The sequence below is a fragment of the Mustela putorius genome, unplaced genomic scaffold, assembly GCF_011764305.1.
Source record: "Mustela putorius furo isolate JIRA1106 unplaced genomic scaffold, ASM1176430v1.1 tig00003850_pilon_pilon_pilon, whole genome shotgun sequence".
Lineage (NCBI taxonomy): Eukaryota > Metazoa > Chordata > Mammalia > Carnivora > Mustelidae > Mustela > Mustela putorius.
Window position 1 is genome coordinate 16,131,579 of NW_025422002.1, and position 19,336 is coordinate 16,150,914.

A 19,336-nucleotide genomic window follows, 5' to 3' on the forward strand; every position below is an offset into this window, starting at 1 on the left:
ACATTTTTTAAAAGATTTTATTTATTTGACAGAGAGAGCACAAGGAGGCAGAGAGGCAGGCAGAGAGAGAGGGGGAAGCAGGCTCCCCACTGAGCAGAGAGCTTAATGTGGGGCTCGATTCCAGGACCCCGAGATCATGTCCAGAGCCGAAGGCAGAGGCTTAACCCACTGAGCCACCCAGGTGTACCTAAAAAACATTTTTAAAGATACATAGCATGTTTTGCTAAGAAAGATCAACTGGAATATGTATTCCTTTGGGCGCCTCCCCACTCATATCTCTCTGAGGGGCTGAGACAATCCTACCCATTTCTTTGAAGGCAACTGTGGTTCACTAAAGACAGAGCCACTCAAGGGTACCTTCTTGTTTTTCATAAAAACACTTTTAGGGGCACCTGGGTGGCTCAGTCATTAAGTGTCTGCCCTCAGCTCAGGTCATGATCCCAGGGTCCTGGGATCAATCCCCACATCAGGCTCCCCACTCAGCGCGAAGCCTGCTTCTCCCTCTCCCACTCTCCCTGCTTGTGTTCCCTCTCTTGCTGTGACTTCTATCAAATAAATACAATTTTTTTAAAATAACCCCCCCCCAACATTTTTAGATTTTTTTCTTCGAAGTCTCCATTTCTTACTTTCATTCTACATTCTCTTGAGGCCATCAGACTAGCTTCTGTACAGATGGCCTTGTTGTCAACACCAGGGAGGTCAGCTTTAGCCATGTTCAAGTCGCCTATGGTTACATCAGCAGCAGCCACCATCATCCTGCTTGCATGAATCATCCTTCTTAGTCCTTTCACTGGGCAGGGGGACCTTGCTCTCCCTGTCAGTGTGGTCTGATCTGTTAAGTGCCTGATGGCAATTTTTTACTTGGTTTGTGGCCACGATAACGCGCATGTCTTCCCTTGAATTAAATCTATTCAACTGCTTCCACAGCTCTAGTATTGTTGGCTGAATTTCTCTCTCACCCCAGAATCTGAGTAATATTCTTTTGTTCCAATAGCATCAATTTCATCAATAAAAATGATGAATGATACATGTTCTTCAGCATCTTGAAACAATTCCTGTGAAAGTCTGGGCCAGTCACCTAGGTACTTCTGAGTCATTCAGAGCCAGCTATGCTCAAGAAAGTGGTTGAGGTTTGGTTTGCTATTGCTTTGGCTAGTAAGATTTTACCTGTGCCAAGTGGACCATACAGAATGACTTCCTTAGGGCTTTATACCTTTTTTTTTTTGTTATAGTATTCTGAATGAGCAAGAGGAAAGCCACAGATTCCTCGATTTCCCTATTTGGTAGTCCGACTCCCCAATAACAGCACAGATCTTCTGGAGGGACTTTTCACCTTTGTCGCTGTGACCACGGGATCCATGTCACCCCATCACAGCATGTACCTTGTGGTTGAGCAGGGCTGAGCAGCTGGGTTCCAGCAGATTGTTGTCTATGAATGAAAAATGCTGATGTGGTGTTCTCAGCGCACAGATGTAGACACAATGGGATGTCTTTGATCATCACTGACCTCTTCCAAGGCTCCTACCAACATTGTGTAGGAACTGGCTGCCCTCAGATCATTCACCTTTGATCTTTCCTCCTTGCTTTTCTCCTAAAAGCTTCATTTATTCCTGATTTCTTTTTTTTTTTTTAAAGATTTTATTTATTTATTTGTCAGAGAGAGAGCATGAGCGAAAGCGAGCACAGGCAGACAGAGTGGAAGGCAGAGTCAGAGGGAGAAGCAGGCTCCCTGCGGAGCAAGGAGCCCGATGTGGGACTCGATCCCAGGACGCTGGGATCATGACCTGAGCCGAAGGCAGCTGCTTAACCAACTGAGCCACCCAGGCGTCCCTATTCCTGATTTCTTTTCTTTTTTTTTTTTTTTTTAAGATTTTATTTATTTATTTGACAGAGAGAAATCACAAGTAGGCAGAGAGGCAGGCAGAGAGAGAGAGAGAGAGAGAGGGAAGCAGGCTCCCTGCCGAGCAGAGAGCCCGATGCGGGACTCGATCCCAGGACCCTGAGATCATGACCTGAGCCGAAGGCAGCGGCTTAACCCACTGAGCCACCCAGGCGCCCCCCTATTCCTGATTTCTAATGAATTCTTCCTCCGCTAACTTTAATAATTTTAACTGGCACTGAATGTGAGGGTTATCAATGGCAGTTTGCTGACAAGTAAGTATCTGATCCCTTTGTTGCCTTCTTTTCCCAACTCTAGTTGGTACACAAGGTTCATATTTCTTTTTTGTTTCCTTGTCATCCTTCTTGCTACCTCCAGGACCATGACCACCACTACTCTGACCCATCTTGCTTGGGCCACCCGAGCCAAGATTGGACTTTTATGTGGAGACACTTTTTCATTTTTTTTTTAATTTTATTTATTTATTCTACAGAGATTGATCACAGGTAGATAGAGAGGCAGGCAGAGAGAGAGAGGGAAGCAGGCTCCCTGCTGAGCAGAGAGCCCGATGCGGGGCTCGATCCCAGGACCCTGAGATCATGACCTGAGCCGAAGGCAGCGGCTTAACCCACTGAGCCACCCAGGCGCCCCCACATTTTCATCTTTTTAAAAAGATTTTATTTATTTCTTTGAGATAGAGAGTGAGAGAAAGAGAAAGAGAGTACATTCAAGTAGGGGGAGTGCCAGGCAGAGAGAGAGGGAGAACCAGGCTCCCTGATGAACAGGGAACCCAGTACAGGTACAAGGGTTGATCCCAGAACCCTGGGATCATGACCTGAGTCAAAGGCAGACACACAATCAGCTGAGCCCCCCAGGTACTCCAACACATTTTAATCTTACTAAAGTAACTATTATTTTGCATCTCTGTCAGAGTAGCTGTATCTATTTCTTAACTCTGAGCTTTCTACCACTATGCGTCAGCCAAGAGAAGGGAGGAATATCAACCAACAGAGCCTCCCACAGTGACCCACAAGTTCCCTCTTATATTAATCTCTGTGTATTTCCAGTCTTAGAATGGGGAATGGAAAGGGAAAAAAATATCCAAAACATCATTCTTCCTCCTGCATAGAAGCATATTATCTCAACTATTTATAAAACTACATATACCCATGCATGCAAAAAAACACTAGAAGAAAATACTTATAAATGTTAAGTGGAGAGGCGCCTGGATGGTTCACTTGGTTAGGTGTCTGCCTTTGATTCAGATCATGATCCCAGAGTCCTGGGCACTCTCCCTCTCCCTCTGTCACTCCCTCTGCCACTCTTCCAGCTTGTGCTCTCTCATTCTCTCACTCTTACTCTCTCTCGATAAGTAAATAAACATATTAAAAAATGTTAAGGGTGAAGATTCAGTGGAAAGAATTCAGGGAAGAAAAAGAAGTACTGTGAAAGAGAAAAAAGAGAAAGAAGCTTTTTGGATGGGGAAATGGAAAGAATAATGATGCAATTTTCATGAAAGTCATTAAATCTGTCATTCTTATTACATTGCAGTAACATAAACACCTTAACGAATCCACTGTGGAGTCAGATAAAATTTTTCTCTGAAAGTATTAGAGAGAATGATTGTGCTTGTTCTGTGCTTCCTGAAACATGTGCAGTAAAACGGTATTCCTGAGACACAACCATGGCAAAAAGAGCTTTATCTGTGGATGAATACATTATCTCTCCCTGGAATGTTAAAGGTGCTGAGAAATCATGCAGTTAGGAAGCATGATTCACATTCCTCAATGAAGCTTTGCTGTGACAGTTATTTTTTATTGTTCAATCTACACTCTCTTCTTTGTTCTTACAACCTTGATTTGTTCAGAGCAACATGCCCAGTTAAAGAACCATATTTTCCAGCATTCCATGCAGCTAGAGGTGGCCGGGTGACATGGTTCTAGGCAATGAGGTGGAAGTGGCAGTTGGTGAGTGAAACTTCCTGAAGAGTTCATAAAAGAAAGACCAACTGGGTGCCTGGGTGGCTCAGTTAAGCGTCTGCCTTTGCCTCAGGTCATGATCGGGTCCCACATCAGGGAGTCTGCTTCTCCCTCTGCCGGCTGCTCCCCCTACTTGTGCATTCTCTCTCTCTCTCTGACAAATAAATAAATAAATAAAATCTTAAAAAAAAAAAAAAAAAAAAGAAATATTGTTGCCATTTTCCCTTCCCATTCAACACCTTGGCCAAAACATGTTTGTGACTGTGAGGGAGGATACAAACCTCTGAAGACCAAAGACACAGGATAAGAGAAACTGACCAAAACTATAAAGGTAGCTGCAGCCTCTGATGCTTTCATGGGTTGACTGTATTTCTCAGAACTTCTCAGTCCATGAGAAAAAGGAAATCTCTATTTGGCTAAGGTACTATGGGTTTCCTGTCAAAACACAGAAGGAGTGTGGGTCCTATTGGCGCCATGGGGTAGCCACATTTGTCTAAATCTTAACTTTTTGTACAAAAGAGAGAAAGCAAGCCCTCATTTGCTTGTTACATGTACCAGAGACAAATAGCCATGTGCACTGTGTCTGGATTCTGGATAAGGAAGGAGGAGAGAACTGTCATGCTTTGAAAATGCTGAGTCTGAGATACTTCTGGGATAGCCACATGTGGAAAACCAGGAGAGCATGGGATAGGTAGGTTGGGAGCAAAAATGCACTGTAAGCAACTCGGGGTTGCCATGAAATAGTAACTGCTAATATATTTTTTAAAGATTTTATTTATTTATTTGACAGAGAGAGAGAGTGATCACAAGTAGGCAGAGAGGGAGGCAGAGAGAGAGGGGGAAGCAGGCTCCCCGCCAAGCAGAGAGCTTAATGTGGGACTTGATCCCAGGACTTTGAGATCATGACCTGAGCGGAAGGCAGAGGCTTAACACACTGAGCCACCCCGGTACCCCAGTAATTGCTAATATTTATTGAGCATTTAGTACAGGTTGGGAACTTGGTGAAACTCTGATTACGTTGCCATATTTAATACCTCTAATATCCCCGAGTATTATGTGTAAAGGGGCCCATTTGTCCAGAGGCACACTGGCAAAGGCTCAGGAAATGGTCAATTATTTCAGGACAGAGGACTGATACTTCTTTCACATTGAAATAGATGATCCCAAGATCAATGCTAATTCTGGAACTGCTTCTCCTTTATTTTTTGAGCATTGGAAACACATTTCTGGATGATTTTTAAGGCAGAACTTGGTTTGAATGCTAGTTCAGTGCTGCCATTGTTTCCCATACCAAACCTAAAAACAGAAAGATATACCAGAAGATGCCACTAAGAATATATGTCTATAGTAGAAAGGCATTCATTCATTCATTCAACAAATAGGTTTTAAGTGTCTTCCGTTTGCCAGGCCACACCTCTTATTGCCCCTCCTCTTCTCAAAAAACAGACAAAAACAAAAGACCTCCAAACAAACAATAAAAACCCAAATCAAAAAAGCAACAACCTCCCCTCCTCCATATAACTAGCTTTCAAGAGGGCTCAGGTAGTCACATGAATATAGAATAGAGCTGTTGCAGCAAGTACTATTGCATTTTTAAAAATTATGTTATGTTAGTCACCATACAGAAGTACTATAGTGTTGACCTTAAAAATTTTATCTCCACAAACTGAATCTCATGGATCTTCATTAAATTCACAGTTACAGCTGAAAAATGCCACATTTTTTGCTATTGTCCTTTAATAATATGATAACCTTATAAAGGAACTCCGTGTGATTAAATCATATATTTAAATAATTATGAACTTATCTTTCTTCCTATTCCTGTTCTTCACCTTTTCATGCCTATTGCTTTTGTTAGACCAGGAAATTACTGTTACCAGTTTCTCTGTGGAGATACTTTATGCCTAGGCAAGTGTGAAGGGCAGAAAAAATTTCCTTCCATCCTCCTAGGTTCTCTAATAAGTAAATCAACATAAAAAACATTAATAGGGGTAAAAAAGTTAATTTTGCATATACAGAAGCCCCATAAAAAGGTGAAACCCAAAAACACTCAGGCAGTTGAGGCTTATATGCCATTTCTGAGCTAAGGAATGGGATAAGGGTTTGGGACTTCAAAGGGGAGAAGGGCAATTCAAAGGAAGATAAGGGTGCCTGGGTGGCTCAGTGGGTTAAGCCGCTGCCTTCAGCTCAGGTCATGATCTCAAGGTCCTGGGATCAAGTCCCACATCAGGCTCTCTGCTCATCAGGGAGCCTGCTTCCCTCTCTCTCTCTGCCTGCCTCTCTGTCTATTTGTGATCTCTCTCTGTAAAATAAATAAATAAAATTAAAAAAAAAAAAAAAAAAGGAAGATGAAAGCAGATGCCATGCAAGAAAGTCTTTGAGATGAAAATCTAACCCTGGTAATAATTCTCTTTCTGGGCCAATTCTTTCAGGCAGTTGAAGGAGAGGTAAAAATTTTTCCAGAGTCTGCTAGGTTTGGACTGATTTCAGCTCAAAACAATCCACATGTCTGGGGTGCCTGGGAGGCCCAGGTCATGATCTCAGGATCCTGGGATGGAGCCCCACATCGGGCTCTCTGCTCAACAAGGAGCGAGGAGCCTGCTTCCTCCTCTCTCTCTGCCTGCCTCTCTGCCCACTTGTGATCTCTGTCAAATAAATAAATAAAATCTTAAAAAAAAAATCCACGTGTCAAAGTGGCAGGCAAACTTTTGGGGTAGCATATTCAGAAGCTCGTTTGTCTCTGTAGTCATGTGGGTCCTCCTGGTTTTGTTTTCCAAGATTTTATTTTGGTTAATTATTTTTATTAACATATAATGTATTATTTTCCCCAGAGGTACAGGTCTGTGAAATCCAGATTTTATTTTTGAGTAATCTCCACACCCAAGTAGGGCCTGAACTCACGACCCTGAGATGAAGACTCTCACCCTCCACCTGAGCCATCCAGGAGCCTCAGGACTACTCATATGGATCTCAAAACGAAACAAAACAAAATACAACATTATAACATACACATTGTTCTGGGCTTTGCTTTTTTTCACGTAATATACCTTGGAACTTGTAAACTGCTGTTTTGCTCTCTCTAGCAATAGCAAGTTATTCCTTCGGGAAAAAAATGGGCTCTATTTAATTACACCCAATTACTCTCTGGTTTCATGGCTTAAAAGAGGAAAAAGTTGTCTTTGTCTACCCGAGTCAGTTTGAGGTCACTAGGAATCCCCGTTTTGCCCTCCTTTCTTAGCCGTTGGGAGGAAAAAATCCCTTAACGCGAAACAAAGAGAGCCCATTAAGCCAAAACTAACTCCCAAGAACAGCATGAGCGACAAAGCCACGGAAAGGACCCTCCCCCGCACACTCCACCTGCACACAAAGACCCTGCGTTCAAGGCCCTTCTGACCTGCGGCGGGGGCGGGGCCGAATCCCATCCCGCCCCACGCACGCACACACGCATCCATTTTTCCGGCAGTCTCCGCTTCCGCAATGGGAGCCGCCATCCTCGACCTTTGGTCGCTTACCCCGTCAAGAGAGACACTTTGAAACTCCGCGGCAGCCATCTTCTACGAGAAGCCTGCGCTGCAGTCCTTGCTCTCAGATCACCGCGTTTCCAGAAACGGGAAAAACTCTGCGTTCCGTACAACTACAAAGGAAGCAGCCATCTTGTACGGCGAACCACTACATTTCCGGACTGGCCCGCTGACGTGACAGCGAAGGCACTAGCCAACATAGGCGACTCTCGCGCCCCCTGGCGCTGGTGCCCTAGCAGTGATTCCAGCTTTGACCTGTTGGGGATTCTGTTTCCGGGTCCACTCAGGCGGGGCCTTGACGTCGCCTGGCCGCGCCGTCTACGCCGAGCTGGGGCAAGGCTGGCGTGGAGTCTGAGCCTGCGCGTTGGGCGATCGGGGGTGGGGTGGGGGGAATGGGGGCTGACGTGACGTGACGTGACGTGCGTGACGTGGCGCGGCGCGGCGTGGGGAATTAGGGGAGGACGTATCCACGTTCCTTCAGGGTTCTTGTGTGATGTTTTAATACACCACGACCGTGTGAGACATACTTTTTCCAGATGAGGAAACGCTCGTTCCCCTTGCTTAATCTGCGAGGCCCTGACAGAAACAGGATTAGGCAGTCCCCGCTCTGTGTTTGCAAAATGGGGTAACAGTATCTAATCTGTGGGATTGTTGTGAAGAGTGAGTGTCGAGACTCCGGGGTTTTTAATTGATATCAGGTTCTTCTCCATTGACAGCAGAAATAACATAGTATCAACAACCACTCGCTATCTTCACTTACATGACAACTTTGTGAGGAAGGTAGTATCAGCATTACCATTTTGCATATGAGGACAGTGAGAGAAAGCAAAAGTAATTTGACCGAGTTCGAGAAGTAGCTGGTAGCAGTGCCCGGGTGGATTGGGGTGGGACTGACCTGACCTTGTTGGAGTATGTGATAAAAAGACGGTAAAGAAACAGGGACCCATTATCATAGTTCTTGTAGCCTTGTGACAGAAAAGGGAGGCTTCTAAGGACAAGCTTGTCTGGGAGGGAGGAGAAGACGGTGGGAGGTAGAGAGGGACTGTACCAGAAGGAACAGGCGAGAGAGGATAGAACAATATTTTTGTCTTGTCTGCTCCAGAAGTGAAAAAAAAAAAAAAAAAAAGGCTTCCAATTTGCGGAGTGGAAGTCAGGATGGTAGTAATAATAATCACTATGACTCGTTTAGTTGTTACTTTGTCTACTCTTAGAAGGTGTTAATCCAGCCTTAGGAGGCTGAAGTTGAAAAAGTAGGTCCCTTATCCTTCGCAGTGTTTCATTACCCCTATAAAACTGGGGTAGTAGGAATCCCTATCCCAGCCACTTAGCCAGATTATTTTGAGAGAATTTTGGTGCCCTACACTGTCATTTGGTGCGGTTTTTAATGAGACCCTGTGTTGGCAAGGCTGGGGTAACTGGGCACTGTGATACCTACTGGTGGAGGGAATCTACATTTTTACACCCTCCTTAGAAGCCACGCAATGTCTGTTAACATAGAGTTAATTCTTTCAATGAATCATTTGATCAACCACTTAAAGGCTTAGGAAATTATTTTACAGGTGTGTTCCAAACGTGCACGGACACGTGGACAGATAACAAACCAGCATTGCTTGAATAGTGAAAACCTGGAAAAAATCTAATTGTTAATCAATAGGGAACTGGTCTGGTTTAAAAAATATAACACATTGGAGAGCCTGGGTGGCTCAGTCGTTTAAGCATTTGGCTTGGGCTCAGGTCATGATCTCAGGATCCTATAATCAAGCTCCATGTTGCTCAGGGGGGAGTCTGCTCCTCCCTCTTCCTCTGCCCCTCCCTCCACTCATGAACAAACTCTCTCTCAGATAAATAAATAAAATATTTTTTAAAAATAGCAGGGATGCCTGGGTGGCTCAGTTGGTTAAGCGGCTGCCTTTTGCTCAGGTCATGATCCCAGCATCCTGGGATTGAGTCCCACATCAGGCTCCTTGCTTGGCAGGGAGCCTGCTTCTCCCTCTCCCTCTGCCTACCACTCTGTCTGCCTGTGCTTGCACTCTCTCTCTCTAACAAATAAGTAAATAAAATCTTTTAAAAATATGTGACATAGTACTAATAGCTCTTTTAAAATTTTTAGACAGGGAGAGACAGAGTGTGCAGGGTGGAGAGGGGCAGAGGGAGAGGGTGGGAGGGAGGGAATGTCAAGCAGACTCTTCACTGAGCACGCGGAGCCTGATGTGTGGCTCAATCTCATGACCCTCAGGTCATGACTTGAGCCAAAATCAAGAATCTTATACTTAACTGACTGGGCCACCCAGGTGCTCCTATGCAGCTCTTAAAAAGAATAAAGCAGTGTTGTTACACAATGAATGCCAAGGTCATATTGATCACATATAATTATGATGTATGTGGCTGCAAATAACAGAATACTCTTCTATTGCAGCTTCAACAAACCAGTGTTAATGTAGTGCATATCGTAAGTAGTCCACGCACAGGTAGACCTGAAGTTTGTATGGGTAAGGTGTGCCATGCCCATACAGTGATGTATGCATCATGCGTACATCATGCAGACTTTTTTTTTTAAAGATTTTATTTATTTATTTGACAGACAGAGATCACAAGTAGGCAGAGAGGCAGGCATAGAGAGAGAGAGAGGGAAGCAGGCTTCCTGCGGAGCAGAGAGCCCGATGCAGGGCTCGATCCCAGGACCCTGAGATCATGACCCGAGCCGAAGGCAGCAGCCCAAACCACTGAGCCACCCAGGCGCCCCAATGCAGACTTTTTTTAATGCAAAAAATTTTTCTTACTGTGAATCATATATAAAAAGTGCATAAAACATAAATGTCCAATTTAGTAAATTACTGTAAGATGAATGTCTATGTGACCGCTACCTAAGTTAAGAAAGAGAAAGTTGGCTGCCACTGTCGCGCTGCAGCCCAGCCATTGTCGCTGTTGCACCTCGTCGCAGCCCGGGTTCTTGTTTCTGGCGGTGAATTAAACAGCCACCATGTCGAGCAAAAAGGCAAAGACCAAGACCACCAAGAAGCGCCCCCAGTGCGCAACATCCAACGTATTCGCCATGTTTGACCAGTCACAGATTCAAGAGTTCAAAGAGGCCTTCAACATGATTGATCAGAACAGAGATGGTTTCGTTGACAAGGAGGATTTGCATGATATGCTTGCTTCTCTAGGGAAGAATCCAACTGATGCATACCTTGAGGCCATGATGAATGAGGCTCTAGGGCCCATAAATTTTACCATGTTCCTCATGATGTTTGGTGAGAAGTTAAATGGCACAGATCCAGAAGATGTCATCAGAAACACTTCTCCATGTTTTGATGAAGAAGCAACTGGCACCATCCAGGAAGATTACCTGAGAGAGCTGCTGACAACCATGGGAGATCGGTTTACAGACGAGGAGGTGGATGAGCTGTACAGAGAAGCGCCTATCGACAAAAAGGGAAATTTCTATTATATCGAATTCACGCGCATCCTTAAACATGGAGCAAAAGACAAAGATTATTGAAAGAACTTTAGCTAAAACCTTCCAATTGCTTTGTCTTACTTCATTTTATTTCCTAGACACTTTCCCCCACCCTCATAGAGACCTGTTGCATGCAACTTAGTTTCACGGCTTGGCCTCTTTTTTTGATGTATTTATTCTAGACCTTTCTGCCACTTAGCACTTGTATAATCAAACTGCAAATGGGGTTGAGGTTGTAAATTGTGCTGAAAAAGAGATTGCGAATAAAAATCAACAAATGTGAAAGCCCAGGAAAATATATCCGGTATTTCTGGTTTTGCTGGATTTTTACATTTTTATATAATAAAAACATTATTTTGAAAAAAAAAAAAAAGAAAGAGAAAGTTGCCAACATCCCAGAAACTCCCCCCTGTGCTCTTTTACTCCGTGTGCTGGAAGGTCCCAGGTAGTTGTGCATCACAATGTGCATACACATTGTGCATACACAATGTGCATATACAGCAAGGCCCGTGAAAGGAACACCAGTCCAGCCAGCACTAAGCTGGCCCTCCCTGGCCAGTTGCACATAGCCATGAGGTTGTGGCCCAGTCCGTCAGAGATGTGAAAAGTCAAGGAATAGGGGGTATATAGGAGGCTCAGGTCATGATCTCTTGAACCTGAAGTCAGCTTCTCTGCTCAGGAGGGAGCCTGCATCTCCCTCTCCTCCCCACTCCTGCTCTCTCTCACTATCTCTGTTTCTCTCAAATAAATAAATAAAATCTTAAGAAAAAAAGTCAAGGAATAGGACACAGGAATAAAATAATTATCTTTAGTGCAGGTGCCCTCAACACTGGGCCTAGCCTTGGTGGACCTGGTTGGGGACACCTCATCTGTACCAAGGATGGCAAAGCAGATGGATGGGAACAAGGACTATGGTGTTTCTGAGAATGAGCAGAGGGATCTTGGAGGTGGGCTGTAGGCTGAGGGCTGAATATCTCATCTTCTCTACCTATGTGTGATCCACTTGCTGCTCTGGTCCACCTGCTTGTGTTAGTGGCAGAACTCTAGCCTGGACAGGACCAGGAAATAAGATGGTCAATAGGATGACCACATAGGCCGTGAAGAAGTAGCTGAAGTCACCGTCTGCTGCTGCTGTGCCGTTGGAGATGCACTGGTCATGGGCAAGAAGGAGATGATCATCAGGCTCTGGCTTCTTAAAAGAAACATGTAGTTGGCAGTCAGGATACCAACCAAGGAGAATGGGCTGTTCTGCAAAGTGGCACTGAATGAGTTGGAGGGCATTACCTTGATTGTGGTGGTGATGGAGAATGGCTTGGTCTCCAGGTGAAATTTTTAATATTTTATTTATTTTTTTGAGAGATAGAGAGCAGTCACAAGTAGGCAGAGAGAGAGGGGGAAGCAGGCTCCCTGATGAGCAGAGAGCCCGATGTGGGTCTCCATCCCAGGACCCTGAGCTCATGACCTGAGCTGAAGGAAGAGGCTTAACCCACTGAGCCACCCAGGTGCCCCTCTCTCATTTTTATTCTATCATTTCATACTTTGATTTTTGGATATTAAACCAAACTTTCATTTTTTTAAGGTTATCAGCATTTATTTATTTATTTATTTTTGCTTCTTATGTTCTTTTTTTTTTTTAAGATTTTATTTATTTATTTTTCAGAGGGAGAGCGAGAGCAAGCACAGGCAGACAGAGTGGAAGGCAGAGTCAGAGGGAGAAGCAGACTCCCCGTGGAGCAAGGAGCTCAATCCCAGGACGCTGGGATCATGACCTGAGCCGAAGGCAGCTGCTTAACCAACTGAGCCACCCAGGCATCCCATGCTTCTTATGTTCTTATTTTTATTTTTTATATGTTAGTCACCACACAGTACATCATTTTTTTATGTACATTTTTTTGATATAGTGCTCCATGCCAAACTTTTATTATTGGGAAAAAGCCTATTTGATCATGGTGTATAATTCTTTTTATATGTTGGTTGCTTTTGTTTGCTAATACGTTGCAGAGAACACTTTCAGCCATATTCATAAAATATAGTGGTCTGTAGTTTTCTTCTCTTCTGATGTATTTGTCTAGTTTTGTTGTTAGGGTAACCCTGGCTTCATAAAATGGGTTGCAACGTGTTCCTTCCTCTTCCATTTTTGAGATGAGTTTGTGAAAAATCAGTATTAATTCTTCTTTAGTGTTTGGTAGAATTCACCAGTGAAGTCTTCTCCCCTGGGCTTTTCATTATGGGTAGTTTTTCAAGTCCAATTTAAAAACTTATATAGGTCTATTCAGATTGTCTATTTCACCTTTTTTTTAAAGTTTTTATTTATTTTAGAGAGAGCGAGCGAGCATGTGTGCACCATTGAGGGGAGGAGAAGAGGAAGGGTGAGAATCTTAATCGGCCTCCATGTGGACCCAGTGCAGAGCCTGATGTAGGGCTCCATCTCATGACCCTGATATTATGGCCCAAGACTATACCAAGAGTTGGAGGCTCAATCAACTGAACCACTGAAGCACTCCTGGATTCCCTGGATTGTCTATGTCATCTTGAGTCAGTTTTAGTAATTTGTGTCTTTTTGAGGAATTTATTTATTTTATCTAGGTTATATATTTTGTTTGTATAGAAATAGTTATATTATTCCTTTATAATCCTTTCTTATTTCTGTGAGGAAAATAGTAATGCCCCCTCCAGGTCTTAACTGAATACCAGGTACCATGTGCAAACTGAGAAATGCTGCCCTACCCCTCCTGAAGGAAAACCCTCTGACTGGGAGCTGGATGGAGAGGGTGCCCTTTGTTCTTGGCTGGCTGCAGTGGCCTGGTGTTGGGTCTCTGCCTTGCTGATGGTGGTGGGAGGTAGCAGTCTTGGTTCAACTACCTCAGACTCTTGCTTTCCTTACTGAGTTTTCATAGATTTTGTTGAGTAGGTATTTTTTTCATTTGTCCTTTGCCTTTGTGGCCATTTGCAGAGGCTTTAAATAGTTGTGTTTTTATAGTCTTCACCAGTTTTACGACAGAGGTCAGTGGAGCTCTTCATGTCATGCTGGGAGTCAGTCCTACACCCATGGTTTTCATTTTTGAAGACTATTTTGTTCATATGAATTTCTGGTTGACAGTGTTTTTCTTTTTAGCCTTTTGAGGGAGTCCCACTGCTTCCTGGCCTCCATGGTTTCGGATGAGAAGTCTGCTGTCTAGCTTATCAAGGAGTCCTTGTACATGGTAGGTCATCTCTCTCTTGCTGCTTTCAAGATTCTCTTTTTGTGTTTACCTTTTGTCTGCTTGATTATGATGTGTTTAGGTGTGGATTGTTTTGAATTTGTCCTGTTCTAATACTTTGCTTTAGTTTTTTCAATATATTGAAAATAACTGATTCACAGTCTATGTCTAGTAAGTCAAATGTTTGATTCCCTTAGCTACAGTTTCTCTTTATTACGCTCCCATGTACAGATAATACTTTCTTATTTCTTTGCCTGCCTCATAGCCTCATAATGTTTCTGGAAAACTGGACATTTGAAGAAATCTAATGTGACAACTCTGGAGTTCAGATCCCTTCCTCCCAGGAGTTGGTTTTGCTGTTTGTTGTTGTAGTTGCAGTTTGTTTGGTGACTTTTATGAATTAAATCTGTGAAGTCTGTGTTTTTTGTCATGTGTGGCCAGTGAAGTTTCTTTCTCTCTCTCTTTTAAAAGATTTTATTTATTTATATGGCAGAGACAGGGATCATAAGTAGGCAGAGAGGCAGGCAGAGAGTCTCTCTCTCTTTTTTAAAAGATCTTATTTATTTGAAGAGAGAGACACAGCAGGAGAGAGAACACAAGCAAGGGGAGTGGGAGGGGGAGAAGCAGGCTTCCCGCCCAGCAGGGAGCCTGATGCAGGACTCAATCCCAGGACCCAGGGATCATGACCCGACTGGAAGGCAGATACCCAGTGACTGAGCCACCTAGGTGACCCGTGGCCAGTGAAGTTTCTGATCAGTTAGCGTACTGGTTAACTAATGATTTTTTTTTTTAAAGATTTTATTTATTTATTTGACAGAGAGAAATCACAAGTAGATGGAGAGGCAGGCAGAGAGAGAGAGGGAAGCAGGCTCTCCGCTGAGCAGAGAGCCCGATGCGGGACTCGATCCCAGGACTCTGAGATCATGACCTGAGCCGAAGGCAGCGGCTTAACCCACTGAGCCACCCAGGCGCCCTGGTTAACTAATGATTAAATAGAGATTTCATTATGGGGTGCCTGGGTGGCTCAGTGGGTTAAAGCCTCTGCCTTTGGCTCAGGTCATGATCCCAGTGTCCTGGGATCGAGCCCCGCATCAGGCTCTCTGCTCAGCAGGGAGTCTGCTTCCTCCTCTCTGCCTGCCTCTCTGCCTACTTGTAATCGCTGTCTGTCAAATAAATAAATAAAATCTTTAAAAAAAATAAATAGAGATTTCATTAAATACATGGAATGATTACATCTCCAACCTATGTGGAGAGGCTCTGTGTGCATTTCAGACGCACCTTCAGTGCTCATGAAAGCAGTTTGTAAGTTCCCCTTATCCTTCACTTACTGTTTCCACAAAGCCTCATGAGCAGCCAGAAGTGAGAACTTAGAGTCTCCTTAGGTGATTTTGTAAGATCCTACATGTGTAGGTGGCCTTCTAGATTCCAAGAAGATGGGACATCTCATTCCTCAATTTCAAAACATTGATTTTGACCATTTTTTCCAGAGTCCTCATTGTATTTATGAAGGAGACGGATTTTAACGGTCCTTACTTTGCCATTCCTCCTGATGTTGTTTCATCCATGTAGTATTTGCAAATACTTTACTTGCAAATACTTTACTTTTCACCTCTTGATAGATGACCACATAGGATGTTTTCAATTTTTGTCATTATGAACAAAGCTCTATGAATATTTTTGTCTATGTATCTGGGGCACATGTGCTCACATTTCTCTAGCATATATATCTGGAAGTGGAATTGCTAGACCATTTGGTATGCATATCTTTAGTAGATGATACCAAACTGTCATTCTTTTTTTCTTTTTTTTTAAGATTTTATTTATGTATTTGAGAGAGAGAGACAGTGAGAGAGAGCATGAGAGAAGCAGACTCCCCATGGAGTTGGGAGCCCGATGTACTCCCTGTGGAGCTGGGAGCCCAATGCAGGACTTCATCCTGGTACTCCGGGATCATGAACTGAGCTGAAGGCAGTTGCTTAACCAACTGAGCCACCCAGGTGCCCCCAAACGGTTATTCTTTTTTTTTTTAAGATTTTATTTATTAATTTGACAGACAGAGATCACAAGTAGGCAGAGAGGCAGGCAGAGAGAGAGGGGGAAGAAGACCCCCTGCCTAACAGAGAGCTCAATGAGGGGCTCGATCCCAGGACCCCGGGATCATGACCCAAGCCAAAGGTAGAGGCTTTAACCCACTGAGCCACCCAGGTGCCTGAAACTGTTATTCTTAAGTGGTTATACCAAATGATAGCAGGAAATGAGAGTTCCCCTTGATCCACATATTCACCAACAGTTGGTATTGTAAGATTGAAAATTTTGCCAATTGGTTAGTGTATAGTGGCATCTTCTTGTGGTTTTAATATGCATTTCCCTAATTATTAATTATATTGCATGCTTTTCATCCTTATGGCCATTTGAATAATTCTTCTGGAAATGCCTGGTGAAATTCTTCTGTTTGTTTTTCTACAGTGTTGTCTTTTTCTCGTTAATTTGTATTTTTGTATATATTTTGGGTATAGATCCTCTGTCTGTTCTATGTGTCCCAATGACCTCCAACTCTGTGTTTCATTTAATAACATCTTTTGAAAAATCTTTTATTTATTTGTTTGTTTTAAGCTTTTCTTTTCTTGGGCACCTGGGTGGCTCAGTGGGTTAAGCGGCTGCCTTCAGCTCAGGTCATGATCTCAGGGTCCTGGGATCGAGTCCCACATCGGGCTCTCTGCTCAGCAGGGAGCCTGCTTCCTCCTCTCTCTCTCTCTGCCTGTCTCTCTGCCTACTTGTAATCTCTCTCTGTCAAATAAATAAAATCTTTAAAAAAAGAGATTTTCTTTTCTTTTTTTTTTTAAGACTTTATTTATTTATTTGACAGACAGAGATCACAAGTAGGCAGAGAAGCAGGCGTGGGGGGTGGGGGAAGCAGGTTCTCCGCCAAACAGAGAGCCCGATGTGGGGCTTAATCCCAAGACCCTGAGACCATGACCCAAGCCGAAGGCAGAGTCTTTAACCCACTGAACCACCCAGGCACCCCTAAGATTTTATTTTTAAGTAATCTCTATTCCCAATGTGGGTCTCAAACTCATAACCCTGAGATCAGGAGTCACATGTTCTTCTAACTGAGCCAGCCAGGTGCCCCGAAAAATCTTTTATTTTTAATTTGAGTTTGGGATTTGCAGAGAGTTGGGAAAATAGTAGAGAGTGTCCCTGTCTGATCTCAGACTGTGCAGGACTGCTCATTTGCCCCTCTCACCTTCACCCAGCTTTTCCTTGTGTGACCCTCTGTGTAATAATAGAATGTGAGTGGGCATCATTTTTTGTGACTATCCCCATGGTAAGTGGTTTAGGCCCTGTGGGTCATCCAGTCTCTGCTGCAACTACACAACCTTGCTTTGTAGTGTGAAAGTGGTCATAAATCATATGTGAATGAATGGGTGTGACTGTGTTCCAGTAAAATTTCATTTACAGAAACAGGTGGTTGGCCTGCGGGCCATAGTTTTCAGACTATGGAAAGGAACATGCTCTCCTCCTCCCCCTCTTCTCTTCCCCTTAGGTAGAATGTAGATACTGGGAGGAGGCAGGGGCAACCATCTTGGTTCATGAAATGGAAGCCATGTGGTAAGGATGGGTGAGTAATCTTATTGAAGGAAGCTGTGTTCCTGGGTTCCATAAGATTATTACATGAGAAATAAACATTCTTCTTTTTAAACTCATTGTTTGAGAATTTTTTAACAGCAGTCTGTACTGCATACTACTATGCTGTGCTCAGTTTGAGTGGGTTTCTATCTCTTGCTACTAAAAGAGTTTTGACTAATACAAATGACAACAGGAATTTGGGGTCTAAAGAAAGGAATTGTTTTGTACATTCTTCTGTGGGTATGATATGTTCAGTGTTGGATTTTGTTTTCTATGATATCTGGACATTTCTGTCTTTCCAAAACAGGGGAATACTAGGGAAAGTTCACCATTCTGCTAATGTGCAGAGTGGTATTTCTCAGAGTCACTTGACTGAATGGAAACACTTTTCTGTACTTTTTTACTGAGCATCTGCAACACCCCAGGCACTCTGGGAGTCTTCATGTGGAAGGATGAATTACAGCTTGGTGTTTCCTTTTCCTTTAAAGAAAGGCAGGTATACAGACCACCTACTAGGGGACACAGAGGTAAGAGGGATTAATTGTGTGTGTGCATAGGAAAGATTCATGAATTGTTCTTAGATTGTTTAATTTTACTTATTTTTCAAGATTTTATTTATTTGAGTGAGAGAGAGAAAGAGAGAGTGCACTAGCAGAGGGAAGGGGCACAGAGACAAGCAGACTCCCCACTGAGCGAGGAACCCCATGTTGCCCCATCTCAAGGTTTTGAGATTGTGACCTTAGGCAAAGGCAAAGGCTTTACCAAATGAGCCGCTGAGGTGCCCCTCTCAGATGATTTGAAACCTACTTCCAGAAGTAAGCAAAGGGAACAGTGAAAGAGTTTGGGGCTTTTAGTTAGAAGGAATAGAATGGGTAAAGCCATCAAAATTTCGATGTATAGGCCACAAACACAGGTATGCAAGTTATATAAACATATTTATTTGTATATCACATCTTTCTTTCTTTCTTTTTTTTTTTAAAGATTTTATTTATTTATTTGACAGAGATCACAAGTAGGCAGAGAGGCAGGTAGAGAGAGAGGGGGAAGCAGGCTCCCTGCTGAGCAGAGAGCCAGATGCGGGGCTCTATCCCAGGACTCTGGCATCATGACCTGAGCCAAAGGCAGAGGCTTTAACCCACTGAGCCACCCAGGTGCCCCTCACATCTTTATTTCTATTTCCAGCTCCCTTCTTCTCTGGATGGTAAAAAGTTAATGGAGGAGCAGAAGCAGCCAACATGGAGAAGTTTGGGACTAGAGAAAGGTTGAGGCCAACTCTTCAGGATGGCCGGTGGAGAAGAATTATTTCAGCAGGTATCAGGTGTAGTTGCTGCATTAAAGATTCAAGTTTTTGGTAGAGAGAGCCTGGTCTAACACTGGGTCTTGTTCCCTCCCTGACACCAGTGGTGTTTAGTGCACTTTGACTATTTCCCAACTGGAACTAAAGAAAATTCCTTAAAAGAATTGCAGAGTTATGTGGCACAGACTGCTCATTATCTACCCAACTTGCCTTATTCTTCCTAAACAACACTATGTTCTCTGCTATGTTCAGATGGGTTGGGTGGCAATGGAACCCAAAGCTCAACAAATGCTTCTTGAGGGAGTGAATGAATGAATGAATGAGTGAAGAGAATGTCAGTGGCCTCAATGTTTACAGAGCACTTTGGGGCAGTATT

At 43.5% G+C, this 19,336-nt stretch overlaps 1 protein-coding gene and 1 pseudogene across 1 annotated transcript; one reads left to right on the plus strand and one right to left on the minus strand.

Moving 5' to 3' along the window:
• Nucleotides 1–532: 532 nt before the first annotated feature.
• On the minus strand, nt 533–7,349 carry LOC101687455 (annotated as a pseudogene).
• Nucleotides 7,350–10,344: 2,995 nt separating this feature from the next.
• LOC123387239 (myosin regulatory light chain 12B-like) lies at nt 10,345–11,134 on the plus strand. Its single transcript, XM_045063392.1, has one exon. The coding sequence runs from the start codon at nt 10,360–10,362 to the stop codon at nt 10,876–10,878; it is 519 nt and encodes a 172-aa protein (XP_044919327.1). The 5' UTR covers nt 10,345–10,359; the 3' UTR covers nt 10,879–11,134.
• The last annotated feature ends 8,202 nt before the right edge of the window (nt 11,135–19,336 follow it).